This window comes from Mus pahari, chromosome 11 (genome assembly GCF_900095145.1).
Source record: "Mus pahari chromosome 11, PAHARI_EIJ_v1.1, whole genome shotgun sequence".
Taxonomy (NCBI): domain Eukaryota; kingdom Metazoa; phylum Chordata; class Mammalia; order Rodentia; family Muridae; genus Mus; species Mus pahari.
The window spans coordinates 72,573,918-72,589,231 of record NC_034600.1 but is presented as its reverse complement, the minus strand read 5'-3'; the positions used below and the strand labels follow the sequence as shown (position 1 = coordinate 72,589,231).

General features: G+C 46.5%; 1 protein-coding gene across 1 annotated transcript in view; it reads left to right on the top strand.

The window, feature by feature from the left end:
- The window catches only part of Trio (trio Rho guanine nucleotide exchange factor), a 299,667-nt gene that overhangs the window by 103,233 nt on the left and 181,120 nt on the right, over positions 1 to 15,314 (top strand). The window contains exons 2-3 of the mRNA XM_029543932.1: positions 3,110 to 3,184; positions 9,168 to 9,282. Coding sequence (XP_029399792.1) covers positions 3,110 to 3,184; positions 9,168 to 9,282 — 190 coding nt within the window. The remainder of the gene's footprint in view (positions 1 to 3,109; positions 3,185 to 9,167; positions 9,283 to 15,314) is intronic.

Here is a 15,314-nt window from a genome sequence, read left to right as displayed (position 1 = left end):
AAGTGTGCATACTCACGCCTACATCCATCCGTGTAAAGTGTGCATACTCACACCTACATCCGTCTAAAGCGTGCATACTCACACCTACATCCATCCGTGTAAAGCGTGCGTACTCACACCTACATCCGTCTAAAGCATGCATACTCACACCTACATCCATCCGTGTAAAGCGTGCGTACTCACACCTACATCCGTGTAAAGCGAGTTCCCCGGGTGAGAGGAAGATGGAGGTTATCCATTTGCTGCATGGTCGGCAGATTCTGAAACAGGAGAGATTCGGTGGCATGGGCTTAGTATTTATCCCAGGCTGACAGCTCCTGGCCAGATAGCACTGCAAGCATGCAACAGAATCCACTCTGTTGTTTAACATCGGGGTCGAGCTGTCTTAAGATGAAACTATTAAGATACTGAAGTATGCACATTTAGAGAAGGGGAAGGAGGGAGGGGAGTGTGGACTTGAAGCTAGAACCTCGCAGAGCCCTCCTTACATGGTCATCTCTGCTAACCAAGGCCTAACTGCAGATGCCCTCGCATGAGCATCCTCAGCACACACATTGTAGGCCTCACCCAGAAAGTAGTGCTTGTCAATCACTCCTTCCCCAGGAACCATCGTGCCCCGGAGTAGTAGCGCATTGAAAGCCTACGCCGCCTTCTTTACCTTTCTGCTCACTTTATTGTAGGTTTTATGTAACTTAAAAGTTCAGAAAAATGGGCACAACTAAGTAAGTGCCCCTGATCTTGGCGGTTGCCTTCCTTGCCTGCTGCCTACCCTTTGACCACCATCTTCTAATCTCACCAACTTCTGTGCGGTCCTTGTCCATCCACAGACTCTCTTGGTCACAGAAGTAAAAGTGTGGCTCCTCCTTGGTCTCTGGGACAGAGACATGACGAAGGATCTCAGAGGGATCTCTTCAAACTGAGTTTGCAGCTGGGCAGCCTCCTGTAGCCCCAGCAAGAAGAAATGCCTTCAGGAGAAGACCATTGAACCCAGCACCTAAAGCCTTTTAATTCACGAGCCAAGGAAGCCTTAGTCATCTGGCCTTGCTGTACTGTAGTTCAGAACCCATGGAGTATAGCAAAAAGCTGTTTATTTTTAATTTCTAAGAAAATTTATTTTTAAACAGCTGCACACTCGGACTTCCTAAGTATTCTCTAGGGCATACACAAGAACGTCGGCTTGTTGGACGTGTCTTTCCTCACCCTGAACAGTAGAAAAGGATCACTCTTGTCAGACATCTTTAGGTTTGATCTATAGCTGCAGGTCACTCCATTCTCCCTGGGCTCCCACTGCTTATGAGCCTTGTCATCGTCTGCATTGGTTATAGGCTGTCATCAGCCTGCCACTATTGCATTAGCTGCACCGCCATCTTCACCCACGAGCGGTACTGAGTTACTGCGATAGATGGTGAGCTGTTTGAGACTAGCTTGAATTCATTCAAGAGTTCTGGAGGTGCCCGGGGTGAAATTGTAGCCCTCTGGCTCGGGTGTCTGCTATCTAGAAATCAGGACTGCTTCTCAGTCTGGTGGGTTGCCAGCACACAGCCATGGCCGTTCACACTAGAAAGTGAAGTGGCCTGGTGACCTGGAGACCTGAGCTCTGGCTCAAGTCTGTCAATCCCTGGCTGGGTCATGCCACAATGTCCTCTCAGGGCTTTGGTCCTTGCTGCCTGCCTCTGCCTCAGGAGTGCTGGGATTAAAGGTGGCTGTTGCCACCTGCCTGGCTCAAATACTTGATTTTTTTTTTTTTTAGAAGGGCCACATGGAACTTGTCTTTCATATGTGAGGCTCGGGGAAAGCTGGAAACCTGGGCCACTGAAGCTGACACTTGGTCTGAGAACTCTTTACCCCAGATCTCTCCTCTCTGTTTCACCTACCACAGTGCAGTCCCGAGCATAACCTAGTTTGAATTGAACCCCTGCCTTACACTGGGCTCTGTCTCTCTGTCCAGCCAGAATAAAGGAAGAACAGAATAAAGGTGAATTCAACATCATGCTCTTCTCCAAGTGCACACTGAATTCTGGTGCCTTGACCTAGGGATCCTCCTGTGTTAGCTTCCTTGTTGCTGGGATTACAGGTGCGTGACAGTGTGCCTGCCCAGTGAGAGAATATATGTCAGAATATCAGAACTGGGCCAGTAAGCACACTAGAACTCCACTTATTTAATACTCCTTACTTTGACCCCATCTTTCACCAGTTGTGAACGTGAAAGATAACATTTCAGATCCTTTTCTTGTACTATTTGGCAAAAATGGAAAAATCAGGCCCGGGAGAGCTGTCTTTTGCTTCTCTGAAAATATGTTAGTGATGGCAGATGCAGCTCTGGTTGTAATGGGCATTCAGTCCTAGCATGGTGACCTCCCTTAGAGTATCCTAAGGCTTGAACATGAGGAGGAAAATCTTTACCCTACGTTCCTAGGTGGGTGCTCCCCTGGTGGGCAGGCTGGGCATGTTTGGGCCGCAGCTCATTCTAATTACACGTTGGCTTGTCCTAAGTTGCAGGCCGTATTCTGACCTCTCATAAAATTGTTCCCTGGCTTTCTTCAGTCCATGGCCTTGGTCACCTCAGAAGTTGGAGTGACAACAGGCTAGCTTAGCCATTGATGCTCTTCTTCAGGGTACAACCCAAAAAGCTTAGAAGGAGCGAGCCAGGAGGGAGCACTGGCCAGGGTGGGCTGTGCATAAATCCCTCTGTGTGCCAGGCAGGGATTATTAACCAGGCTGGGAGACTAAGAGTAGGCATCGAGCACCCCCTAGAGGCCACAACTAGCAGACTTTTCCAAAAAGCTGCCAATGCTGCAGCTTTCTCGGGCAGTTACCTAAATTCCACAAGGTTAAAAGGAAGATTTGGCAAATGATTGGAACTGATTGCATATTGTGTCTTCTGGGGACAAGTTACTGTGGCTAGCATGGCTGAGCATCTTCAGGGGCACTGTGTAAAGTATTCAGCACTAAGATAGAAGAAAATGCTGGGGTCAGTCTCCGGTTCACACAGGGACAGGTTCCCTAATTGATTCGTTGGCTGTGATGACAGTTGACATTTGGCACTGGGTAACATGGGCCTTACCTGTCAGTCAGGCAGCCTGGTGATGCTTTTCTCTCTGTCTTTCAGGGTTTCGGAAAAATGATGAAATGAAAGCTATGGATGTTTTGCCAATTCTGAAGGAAAAAGTCGCCTATCTTTCAGGTAAAGTCTGACCTTCTAACCTGCTCTACCTACTTGACCGCTCCGACATCGGCGTTTGGTTAACGTCCCTCGCTCACCACAGCCTAGGAAAGCATCGACATTTGGTGGACCTTTAAAATCCCTTATTTGTGAAAAAGTAATGCCCAAGGCATTTTTAAGGCAGCGTGAACATCCTAAGCCAGCTAGCGCTGCTGATCAAACTACATGTCTGTCACTCTGCAAACATTTGGCTGCGTTGCCAGAGCCGTTAAGTGGAACAGCTGCTTGTTAAACACCTCAGTGTCAGCAGTTGGGAGTGTGACCACAAATACACACTCAGGGGTTTTCAGCCTCTATGCCTTGTCTCCCATGGCTCTTCGCTCCCTCATCTTTGAGGAAAGGCTCCCGTCCTCCAAACCCCTCCTTCTGGGCCGCCCTTCCTGGGGTCGTTAGCAGCCACATCTTCAGGTGTCTGTAAAGTCTTCGCAGTCTCTACTCCCTGATGCTTCCTCTTAAGAGGATGCTTGCCTTTCATTGCTAGCCCTCCCTCCGCAGTGTGGAGAGTGGCAGCCCAGCCCCCGACCTGTGGGACATCTGTCCTCTCTCCTGTGCACAGGGAAGGCTGTGCTCAGGCCTCTTAGCTTTCTCCCTGGGATGGATGTGAGGGAGACTGCTCTGCCCCCTGGACAGCCCTGCAGGATGCTGCTGTTCCCTTGGTACCCACCCCTTGCGCTATCTGAAATAAGCATGCTGTGCTGGCCTGAGGCAGGCTCCCGTGGCCTCTCAGGTTTAATTACAACACAGTGGCCGAGATGCTTCTGGGTGTCCTGAGGGCATATGGTTCTGTGTGTATTTAGGATGAGGCATCCATGGCGTCTTTCCTTGCCATGTCTTTGCTCACTCGTTTATACTGTCTGTTGATTTTGGAGAAGTGCATCTAATTAGTAATGAATCTGCATGGCTAGAAAAGAGTATAAACTAGAAAGAGGGGCTTGGGTTGTTGGTAATATTTGGATGGATGGACAGACTGATTCACAAATTACAATCCATGGAGTTTTGAAAGTAATGTTTATTTATTCTTTTTCAACTCGTCCCTAACAGTTTGTGGAAGGGCTTGTGCCAGTTTTTGAACTACTGGTTTTGTACTTAAAATCAGAGTAACTGAAAGATTCTACTTCCAAACCTAAGAAGAGTCACTCAGAAGTTCTGCAGGTGACCCGGAATGCTGAGTCTGTGTCTGAGAAGGAAGCCCGCTGCCCCTCTGCTCCTGGGCACCCAGACCTCTGTTGTTCCTCTATTCTTCCTGGAAGTGCCAGAGATGGGCACCAGACAGATGAACGACCATGACTGCTGGGTTTTGTTTGCCTTCATCCCATTATTAGGCAGTTAATTCAGGGCTTATGATCATTTTTATCATTTTTATTTAACTTACTGTAAAACAACCTTCTTGCCTTTTAACTAATCAAAAAAAAAAAAAAAAAAAGCATTGATCTCATAAATCTTCAGTGAAAGTTGAATTCTGCAGGGCTAGGGAGAGAGATGATTTCCAGTGACCACGAGTGATGGCAGAGCAGTTTAAAGGATCAAGGCCAGCAGAGCACTAACCAGCAGGCGATAGTTAAGAGGTGCTGCTGCACTCTTAGTATTTCCCAGCTTCTGACCAGAAATAGCTCATGACAATTTAGGCTATTGTTATCTTGTATATGAAAGGAAGAGTGGGAAATTGTAAAAATAAATTGATTACGTATACTGTACTGTATTTTTAGGAAAAGTTCCAAAGAAAGATATTCCCAGAAATAATGTTTACTTCTCTCTCTCTCTCTCTCTCTCTCTCTCTCTCTCTCTCTCTCTCTCTCTCTCTCCATTCCGGTACTTCTAGAAGTAGATTTTAGTGGAGCCTCCAATGTGCTTCCTATGCCACGGCATGGTTCTAGAGCGCTTTCATCCTTTCTCAAGGGCTCCAACTTTCTCTCCTCTGTCCTGGAGCTCACTCGTCCACGTTGTTCTGTACTTCAGTTTATCACGTGTCAGGGAATATTGTGGCACCTTTGCAAAAGCTCTGCATGTAGGGTGGGCCGTGGGACTCAGTAGTCAGGGTAGTTCAGTTCCCTAGAAGTGCCAACCAAATAACAGCAAGAGCAGAAGCCTCTTCATCAGAGTGACTTGCGAGGCCCAGGCCTGTCACTGCGTGGCTAGTACCGACTTAAAGGTGGAGTAACGGGCTGGGGAGATGGCTCAGCAGGTAAGAGCACTGACTGCTCTTCCAGAGGTCCTGAGTTCAAATCCCAGCAACCACATTGTGGGTCACAACCATCTGTAATGAGATCTGNCGCCCTCTTCTGGAGTGTCTGAAGATGGCTACAGTGTACTTACATATAATAAATAAATAAATAAATAAATAAATAAATAAATAAATAAATAAATAAATCTTTAAAAAATAAAAATAAAGTTGGAGTAACTAAAAGATTTTACTTCTGAATCTGAGAGACACCATGAGGAAATTCATCGGCTCCTGGTCACCCAGACCTTTGCAGTACTGCTCAGCTTTTCCTGGAAGTGCAGGAAGTGGGCACATCCAGACAGACTGCAAGTTTGAGGATAAACAGGGCTCCATAGTGAGACCCTCTCCAAAGAAAAGATTCCCCATAGGAATGGAAGAGCCTTTATTAGTTCAACCTAGTAAGAGCTAGAAGGACTTTAACAGAGTGAACCAAATTTGATGAGTGATTCTGAGATACCGAGAAATGCTTATTTGGTTGACATCTCTAAAAGCCAGGTAGGATTTCTGGAACTTGAACATGACATTCTCAAAATACACTTCATTCTTAGGACAGCAGCATGTGACTTCTGTGCATGGTATGGGTTAAGTGACATCAAAGAACACATCTATATGATGTTTAAAGTCAGGAGGATACTATGTTGAAAGACACCCACTAAGGCCAGGTGTTAGCAGTGAAGACCATGGGGAAGGTGGCTTGCAGATGTCGCCCTCACCAGGCAATTCAGTCTACTAGCACCCTGACCTTGAACTTCCCAGCATCAGAAGTGTAAGAAAATAAATTTCTGCTCTCTGTACACTAACCAGTTCCTGGTGTTCTGTGATGGCCGCACAGACAGAGTAAGGCCAAGTCAGTGAAGAGTCCTCTTCCCCCTCCTCCCCCTCCCCCTCCTCCTCCTCCTCCTCCTCCTCCTCCTCCTCCTGCTGCTGCATCTGAGGACCGTTGCTCTGTTTCACGTCTGTCACTCATGGGCATCTCTGCCCATTACAGTAATATGTTTGACTCTTTCGAGAGAGATGAGACCTTGTAAAGATTCTGTACTTAAAACTTTGTAAAGGTTCTGTCTTATTAATACTGTTACTTTCTTTGCTAACGTTATCAATCACACTTGGTGAGAAGTATTCGAAAGAAACATTGTTGGCACATACATAGGGCTCAGTAAATATAGTCCGAGACTGGGGGAGTCTACAGGCCTCTGTGATAGTGAGAGAGGGCGCCAAGGAGGTCCACACAGTGGCAGCTGCTGCATGGAGCTCCTGTGGTTTGGGCCCAGACGGCCCCTAGTTCAGAGTTCTTGTGTTTTTGCTATCACTGCTGTGTTGCTGTGGTGATTGGACCCAGGGCACTTCCTGAAGTCCTCCACCACTGAGCCACATCTCCAGCTCTAAACACATGCGCTTGAAAACCTTTCATCACATCCTCTCAGCCTCAACAGGCAAGAGAGTGGGAACCAGATCCCCAGGCTGTCTTCAGAGTCTGTCCATCCGTATTCTGTCTTCTCTTCTACTCTTACTCTGGATAATTTTGATACTAATTCCAGATGTCCTATCATTTATTTATGAGTATTTCATATATATCTATAAAAGATAACTTAAAAACCTCAGCATTATCAGACCTAAACATTTATGTGAGTTATTGTGTTAAGTAATAATACTTTTCATTATGGAGGCTGACTCCCCCCCCCCCATTTGAAAAGACTTTTAAAGACATTAGGAAATGAAAAATAGTAAACTGTTGTAAGTCCTATCTTATTGATAAGAGATTTTTCAAAAACTATAGCCATTAGTATTACTATAAAAATATTAAATATTTTCAGGATGACTTGATACTTTGTCAATGGCCCTTCCCCCTTCTTTCATAAATATTGCTCCCGTATAACCAGGAACCTATGACTTACTCACACTTTGTCTTCCGCTGTCTTTAGAGGACAACCCAAGCACTGGTATGAAAGAGTGTTCTAGTTTGTGGTCCACCTGAGGCCACACTCAGTGGTCCTTTTGTATTCATTTCAACCCTTGAAGCTTCCCCTGAGGCTGAGAGAGCGAGCACTTGTCAGGCTCATTGTGAAGATCCTTTGAGAAACTACTGAGTGCAGCCCACAGGGCCTCACTGTAGCAGCCTACACTGTAGCAGCCCACACTGTAGCAGGCAGTGCAGCCCACATTGTAGCAGGCATGCAGCCACACTGTAGCAGGCATGTAGCCTGTGCAGCCACACTGTAGCACCATGTAGTTTGGTGTGGTTCAGGGTTGCTCCCATTGAATTGATGTTGTAAATAACTTATGTGGCTGGACAATACATATGGATCAGCTTACGAATTCAGTCTCTATCAAGTCTCATTACTGATCAGAATGAATGCGAAGTCAGTCTAGGACACTGTAAAGGCAACATTAGTATTCCCTCTGATAATGTTTTGCTGGTGCAGAAATAATAAATAGAGTTCCCTGGCCTGAAGTGTGAGATCTGAAGAGAAATTCTCAGAGTTGTAGAACTCATCCACTTGGGAATGCCGAATTCTCTTCTTATGCTTTTCTATGCTGGTTGGAAATAATAAAAAAGGGTGACAGTTTCGCCTCCATGTCTAGCTAGGCTATACTGATTCCAGGAGAAATCTTCCTGCCATCCTGTCCAGGTCAAATTTTCTGGTTTCCCCTTGTTCCTTATGGAACTTTTCTCTGACCCTTAAACTCATCTGGCTTTCCTGTTCAGTTTCTCTGCGCACCTGTGTATGGTCTTTTTCTACTTGAATGTATTTTGATCACGCTTTTCTCCTTCATTTCTTCCCACATCCTCTCTACCTTCCTACCCTGCAATTTGTTTTTTCTCTTTCTAAATAAATAAAAGAACCAAGACCCCCCCAAACCTATAAAAACAAAAATCAAAATGAATAAGCAAAAGACCAACTAAGACTCCCTTCCACCCAAAACCCAAACAATGCAAAACAAAACAGAAAGTCCACAGAAAAGCAAGCACTTAGTTTGTGTTGGCACCTACTCCTGGGCAGGAAGCCTGCCCTGGCTTGTGGGTCATATGCCCAGTGAGACTCCGTTGGGAAAAACTGAGTTTTCATTTGCCAAACAAAGGGTATCAGTTGCAGTAATTTCTTGAACCTAATGTCCACTTTGCCCTCTTAGTGCTGGGACTCCGACTGAGTTGAACCTGTGCAGGTCTTAGAATGTGCTGCCACAGCGTCTGTGAGTTCACATGGGCCTCAGCTGTGTGGAGGATGCTGTTGCCTTGGAGTCTCCCACCTTTGGCTCTCACAGTCTTGCTGCCTTCTCTTCTGTATAGCTCCCTGAGCGGGGGAGTGTAAGGGAGTTAGAGAAAGGGGAGGAAGAGAGAAGGGAGCTAGGAGTGAGAGCAAGGGAGAAAGGCTTGTTAAAGTCAGTAAAGCATGTGTGTTAGAGTACCAGAGTACTCATCTCTCCAAACCTTAAAGAATAGCATTTCTTCTTGAACATTAGAAGAAACAGAAGCACATCATCTGTGATATCCTCCAGTCACCCCTAAGAACCCAGACATTTCCTGAGTCCCGAGAGGGCGTGAGATGCACAAAGATGACAGAGGCGCTAGGTTTTGTAACTTCCTTCCTGACTGTGTATTAGGGTTAGCCACAGTTCTGCCTGAATGGATGGATGGAGATGTTGGACTTGCAAGGGCATGTAGAGCGTTCTGTCTGTCTGATCTTGCCACACCTAAGTTTGTTCCCAACATTTATTTTGTAGGTGGTAGAGATAAGCGTGGAGGTCCCATTTTAACATTTCCAGCCCGCAGCAATCATGACAGAATACGGCAGGAGGATCTCAGGAGGCTCATTTCCTATTTAGCCTGCATTCCCAGGTAAGCTGTGTGTGACTGCCTTGCCAATGTGCTCTGACCTTCTCTGTCTAGAAGACAGCTAAACAGTAGGTCTAGTTCCAAAGAGAGAGCAAACATAAAATTAAGATCGCGATTTTTATTTTTATTGCCACTTTTGTAACCATCGTCTGATTGTTCAAAACACTCTGGGCTCAGGAACCAGAAGGCAGGCCTTTGCTATTGCAGAACGTTGAGTGTTGATGGTGGATCTTGGATGCTCATTTAGCTGGGATTTTGGGATCTGACACTTCCGAGTTGGAATGTAGGAGGTCTTCAGTGAGTCTTACAGCAAGTTCCACTTGCCGGGATTATCAGGAACTTGTTCTGTTTGACAACCTGCATGTACCTTTCTTACACTGAGCTTCTGTGAATTACAAGTATTCTTTTGATGTGTAGCGTGAAGTTTGGGAGGCATTCAACATCTTTATCAGGTGGCTCGTACTATCTTACCATTTTGGAGATGCCATCAAATCTGAGAGATTAGTGACAGGGTTTTGGTGTGGATGTTGACCAAAACCGTGGGCAAGCAGTGTTCTCTTTCCCAGAGAGTCTGAGTGAGAAGCTGTGAATAGCCCAGGAAGTGTCAGAGTAAGGTGAGATCAAAGCACCCAGCAGAGAGACTCAGGAGAAAGCCACCTTCCCAGAAACATTCCCCTCTCTCTGCTTCCCGGCGGTCCACGGCGGTCCACGGCGGTCCACAGTGGTCCACAGCGCACCTAGCCCCTTCTTGATCCTGCTGCCACAGGCCAAGAGGAAAGCTCTCCATCCCTGCTTCAGTTGCTTCTGTTAGGTTTGAGAAAAGTAGCTCCTGCCGTTGAGATCAGTGCAAGGTAAATGGTGCCAGTGAGGTGGCTCTGCAGGTAGAGCTGATGGTCCTCAAGCCCAACAGCTTGATGTCACTCCCGGATACTTACATGGTGGAAGGACGGAACTGACTATACAGCTGTCTGCTGATCTCCACATGCACGCACCTACACTTACAACTAAGTGTAAAAGAGTTCATTTATTATTATTATTATTATTATTATTATTATTATTATTATTATTAAAGTTGAGGTACCTGGAACAGGCCCACGGAAATATGTGGTGTGCTACTGTCCTGCACTGTTTAGACTGACACCACGGTAGGAGTTGTGCCCTCTTGCACCGAGCCTTGCAGTGGACAGAAGTCAGCTGTCGGTGTGACTTACTGAGGGCATTCTTGAGGTTGTCCATGAAAATATCCGCTGGGACACAGCCAGTGTGTTTCTGCAGTGGCCAGTTGACAGAGCCTGCAAGGCTGGGACTGCAGTTACCTCACAAAGGTGGATTACATGCTTAGCGTGTGCAGGGCCATGGATTCTATGCCTGGCACCTGACACTGAATTGGATATTCCTTCAGTTGACTCAAAAATCATTAGGCTATTGGAAAGCTATGTGCAGCTGATAATTGGTTATCTGGTTATAACGTCTACATTGGTGCAAGTGGAAAAGGTTTACTTTCATTGATAGTATACACTGTTCATTTACTCTGTGACTTGTGTGGGTGACACACCCTTCAAACTCTATTTTGTATGTGTGTGTGTGTGTGTGTGTATGTGTGTATGTATGTATGTATGTATGTATGTTAAAAATTATGAGCCTGCATATAGAAGTAGAAAGAATGGTGCAGTGAACACCCATACACTTATAACTGAGTTTAACCATTTTTTTTTTTTTATCAGACTTTACCAGTTTTGTTTTGCTCTTTAATCTTATTTGTAATTCTCCCTGGGGTACTGTGTGACACCCACATCAGCACTTGACTGTGTTTATGGTGCTTCCACTCCTGAATGTAGTCACTCCATTTCAATACTTTTATTTGCTTTTGTATTTCCAGTCCCAAGTGACAAGGAATAGCATTTTGTTTGTCTTTGGCTAAAAAGTAAATTAACAAGTAACCGAGGCATCCACCCAGTGATAATGGAGAAGCTCTGAGGTGGTCCTGATGGAGAGAGGTGGATACAGCCCGAGTCCCTTCTTATGTCCTTCAAGCTCAGTGCCTCCTGGGAGCACTCTGGAACAGTGGGATCAATACATGTCATCAGCAAATTAATAGCGTGGCCATTTTCTTGAATGTGGAACTTCGCCTGTAATACAATTTGTGTGATCATTTGTCGACATTTGTGAGAGGCATAAGCCTGGCTCTCACTTCCTGTGTAGGCTCTGGTTCCACCAGAGCGCGTCTGAGACAGGGAGGCAGTCCTCCTCTCACCTGGCTCTTGGCCAGGCAGTGTGGGACTCATAGTAGGGCTCTGTGGAGAGGCTTGCTGATGGGTGTGAGGATCTCTTCCTTCCATCCTTGTTCTTCTGTTTGCTCTTTGTCATGTTGTCCCTAAGTAAACCAGACTTGGTTCTCTGGCCACACGTCCCGCCAGTGAGCATAGATGTGGCTTGTGCTGCTGTGGTGTTTGGGTCCTTCTTTCCTCGCCTTAGAAATCATCAACAGTTTGAGACTTGCCATGCAAATGTGACAACAAGAGTTTGTATTCCCAGCGTGCACACATGCCAGGCAGGTGTGGTAGCCTACCCTCGATGCCAGCCTCGGAAGGCTGAGATGGGGATTCTCTGAGCAAGCTGACTAAGGAGACTAGCAGTATCGGTGAACTCTCTGTTTGATTGAGAAACCCTGTTTCAATGAATAAGCATAGAAGAGTTTTTCAAGACGATTCCAATATCACCCCTGGCCTTTGATAAGTACATGCACACATGTACATTTAGCACCCACATACATAGACACATGCAGACACAGTCAAAAGTAGAAAAAGAGAAAAAAAAAATCAACAGTTTGGAGCAACAGTGTTTCCCGGGGGGTCTCGTGGGGTCCCTAAAGCAGTGAACATAGCCTCAGTGGCTTTTGCTATTGCTGCTTGAACTTTATTCAGTGTTTCCTAAGTTCCAGGGTGCTTTACCTTCTTTAGCATGCTTTCTGGTAGCTAAATGGATAAGCTCTCCCGACTCCCTGACTCTAGTTGCTCATGAGCAGTGTGAAGACAGCCAGTGCACTGATCTGAGGCCGCTCGTGACGCTTTCTTCATAAAGCTCCTAGATTTCTTAGTTAATGAAGTCACATCTTCCCAAGATCCGTTTGCACCACCATGTGGAGGCAGCGCTTAAAGAATGTGTTGCCTGTGTTCCTTTGATGGTGGCATACAGCAGTTGGATTTTGGGGTGCTGGCAGATCATTGCTCTGCCTAGGATGCCTAGCTTTGGATGTGAACACAGCATGCTGCAGAAGACTACACGCCCAGCTCAGCTCATGTGCCACTTTGTGGGGAAGCTACCGGGTGGGGCTGGAAGGGTTAATCCTCCTGTAAGCCATGCAGGCCAGACATAGTACCTTCTGGTTTGTTCTCCTCTTGGTAAGCCTAGAGTTAAAAGGGATTCCTTTTAAGCCTCTTTCAAGAGGGGACTTACAGTTTATATGCATACTGCCTAAGACCATGCTAGGAAGGAGAAAGACAGGTTGCGAGCTAATCCTAATAATATCTTGGTTCAGTGAAGACAGACATATGAAATGAAGTCTCTCAAACATCCCATAGTGAACCAAACAAGCTGGTTTGCTTCAGTTTTCTGTGGGCCAGGAGTGGGTTGCTCCGGCAGGACACAGGCTTCTAGCTTCATCGGGGGCTTTGCACCTTCAATGCATGGGACCTGGGATGTTCACAAGCCCAGCTGGAATCCTAGAGACGTACAATGCTTAATATCCGTGAGCTGGGAGTCCTAGGCCTGGGGAATGGGGCCAGGAAAGAGCTGATGCCTGTGCCTTTCGGTGTTAGCCATGCGGTGGCACTGGCCCTGCCCGGGGTGGGGAGCAGTATCAACTGTATACAGTGTGAGAGTTGGAGCCACCCATCAGCTGTGATCAGTGGAGCTGTATGGGATGTATGTGAGTACCTTTCTTATTGCTGAAGCCAAATATCTGGCAGCAGAGGATTTCTGTTTGTTTGTTTATTGTTGTTTTATGTGTGGGGTGTGCAAGCATGAGCAGGTACCTACAGAGGTGAAGGTGGTGGATCCCTGGAGCTGGAGCTAAGGTGGTTGTGAGTTAAGGCTGCATGTAGGTGGTGGGAATGGAGCCTGCGCCCTCTGCATCACACTATGTGCTCTTAACCACTGAGCCATCTCCTCAGCCCCAGGGTTGAGTCTGACTCATGGTCTCATCTGATACCAACCTGTCATAGTGAAGAGGGCTGCCTGAGTAGAGCATTTCACATCACTGTGGACAGGAAGGTGAGGGACAGAGGATACAGGAAGAGGCCAGGACAGGAGACAGCAAGGATGTGTTTAGTAACCCACTACCCTGATACTACAAAAGGTATACTGTACTCGTTCCATGAGTCTAGTCAGGTTGGCAAGATTAACCACCACAGGGAGGTGACAGGTTATTCATAACATTTTTCTAAGCATCATTAACACTCGCATAGTGTTGTAGTTTTCTTTGTGTTACCCCAATAAAACACCCTGACCAAAGCAACTTGGGAAGCAAGAGTTTATCCTTCCAGGTCCTAATCCATCACTGGAAGTCAGGGCAGGAAGTCAAAGCAAAAGCCTGGCTCAGGAGCTGCAGAAGAAGCTGCCTGCTGGCTTGCTCTCTGGTGTGCTCATCCAGCGTGCTCACACGGCCCAGACCCGCCCGTCCTCCCACAGTATGCTGGGCCCTTCCACACCAGTTATGACAGTTCCTCACAGACACACTCGTGAGCCATCTGACCTGGGAAATCCCTCAATGGACACTCCCTCAGATGACTCTAGGCTATGTCCAGTTGACAGCTAAAGCTAATTAGGGCAGGTGATAAGCAGGACTGTTGGACCATCTGTTTTCTCTCCTGGACTTTAATCACTATGCCCCTTGCGCCTGTGAACCAGGTCTTGTTGAGTTCCACAACAGACACTTCTGGAATATTTATGTGACACACCTCTGTAGACTCATGTAACTGTCCTGTGAACTTTGCATTTGTGAAGCTTTAAAAGCTGGTTACAGTGATCATATGAGACATGGCAGGGAGGTAAATGACATTCATCGAGGCGTTTGGAGGGCGAAGGACGGAAGCAGGAGCCAAGCTGGTACAAGAGAGAATGCTATTAGCTTTAGATGCGATGTATTGTCTTTGCATTGCACCAACATCTAGCAATAATCAATGGCTTTCTGGACTTCCAGCGAGAATGGGTTATCTCAGTTTGGATTACACAGGCAGAAGTTTTAAATGCAGGCTGTTCATGTTAGGTGCAGACCTCCCTCAAGCCTCACTGAGATTCCTTCAGGTCTCAGGTTTCCAAGGCTTGGAGGCAGTCTTTACCTGCTTATAGCCTGGTGCCAGCATCTACCCAAGGTAGACTTTTGGAGTCTGTCTTGTGATGATGGATTGTGGGAGAGCCTTACCTCTGTAATCATTTGGAAGACAGCACTGAATTTCCATAAAGCCTTGACATTACAATGTAGTAAGAACATAGTGTTTTCTTCCTCCCTTAGGATACATTGATTCTCAGTTTTTTGTTTTTCTGGTTTTGTTTTTCTGTGAGACCGAGTATCGAGTAGCCCAGGGTGGCCTGGAACTCAATATATAGTTGATTACCTTGAACTTCCTCCCAAGTGTTAAGATTATAGGCATGCACTCCCACACATAGTTTATGTAGTGTGGGTGTCAAATGTGGTGCGTGTTACACAACCTGCCATCGGAGACACACTTCACATTTATTGACACTTCACACCTAGACACACTTCACACCACACACTGTTGCAGATGTGCATCGTGGTCACTCTCCATATATTCCAGTTTGAGATTTAATGACATGTGCAAGTGCCCCCCCCCCCTTCTTTTTGAGATGGGTCTTGCTTTTTTCCTGTGCCAATCTAAGTCTTGGTCTCTGCGACCCTCCTTCCTCAGCATCCTCTGTGACCCTCCCTCTTTCCTCAGCATCCTCTGTGACCCTCCCTCCTTCCTCAGCATCCTCTGTGACCCTCCCTCCTTCCTCAGCATCCTCTGTGACCCTCC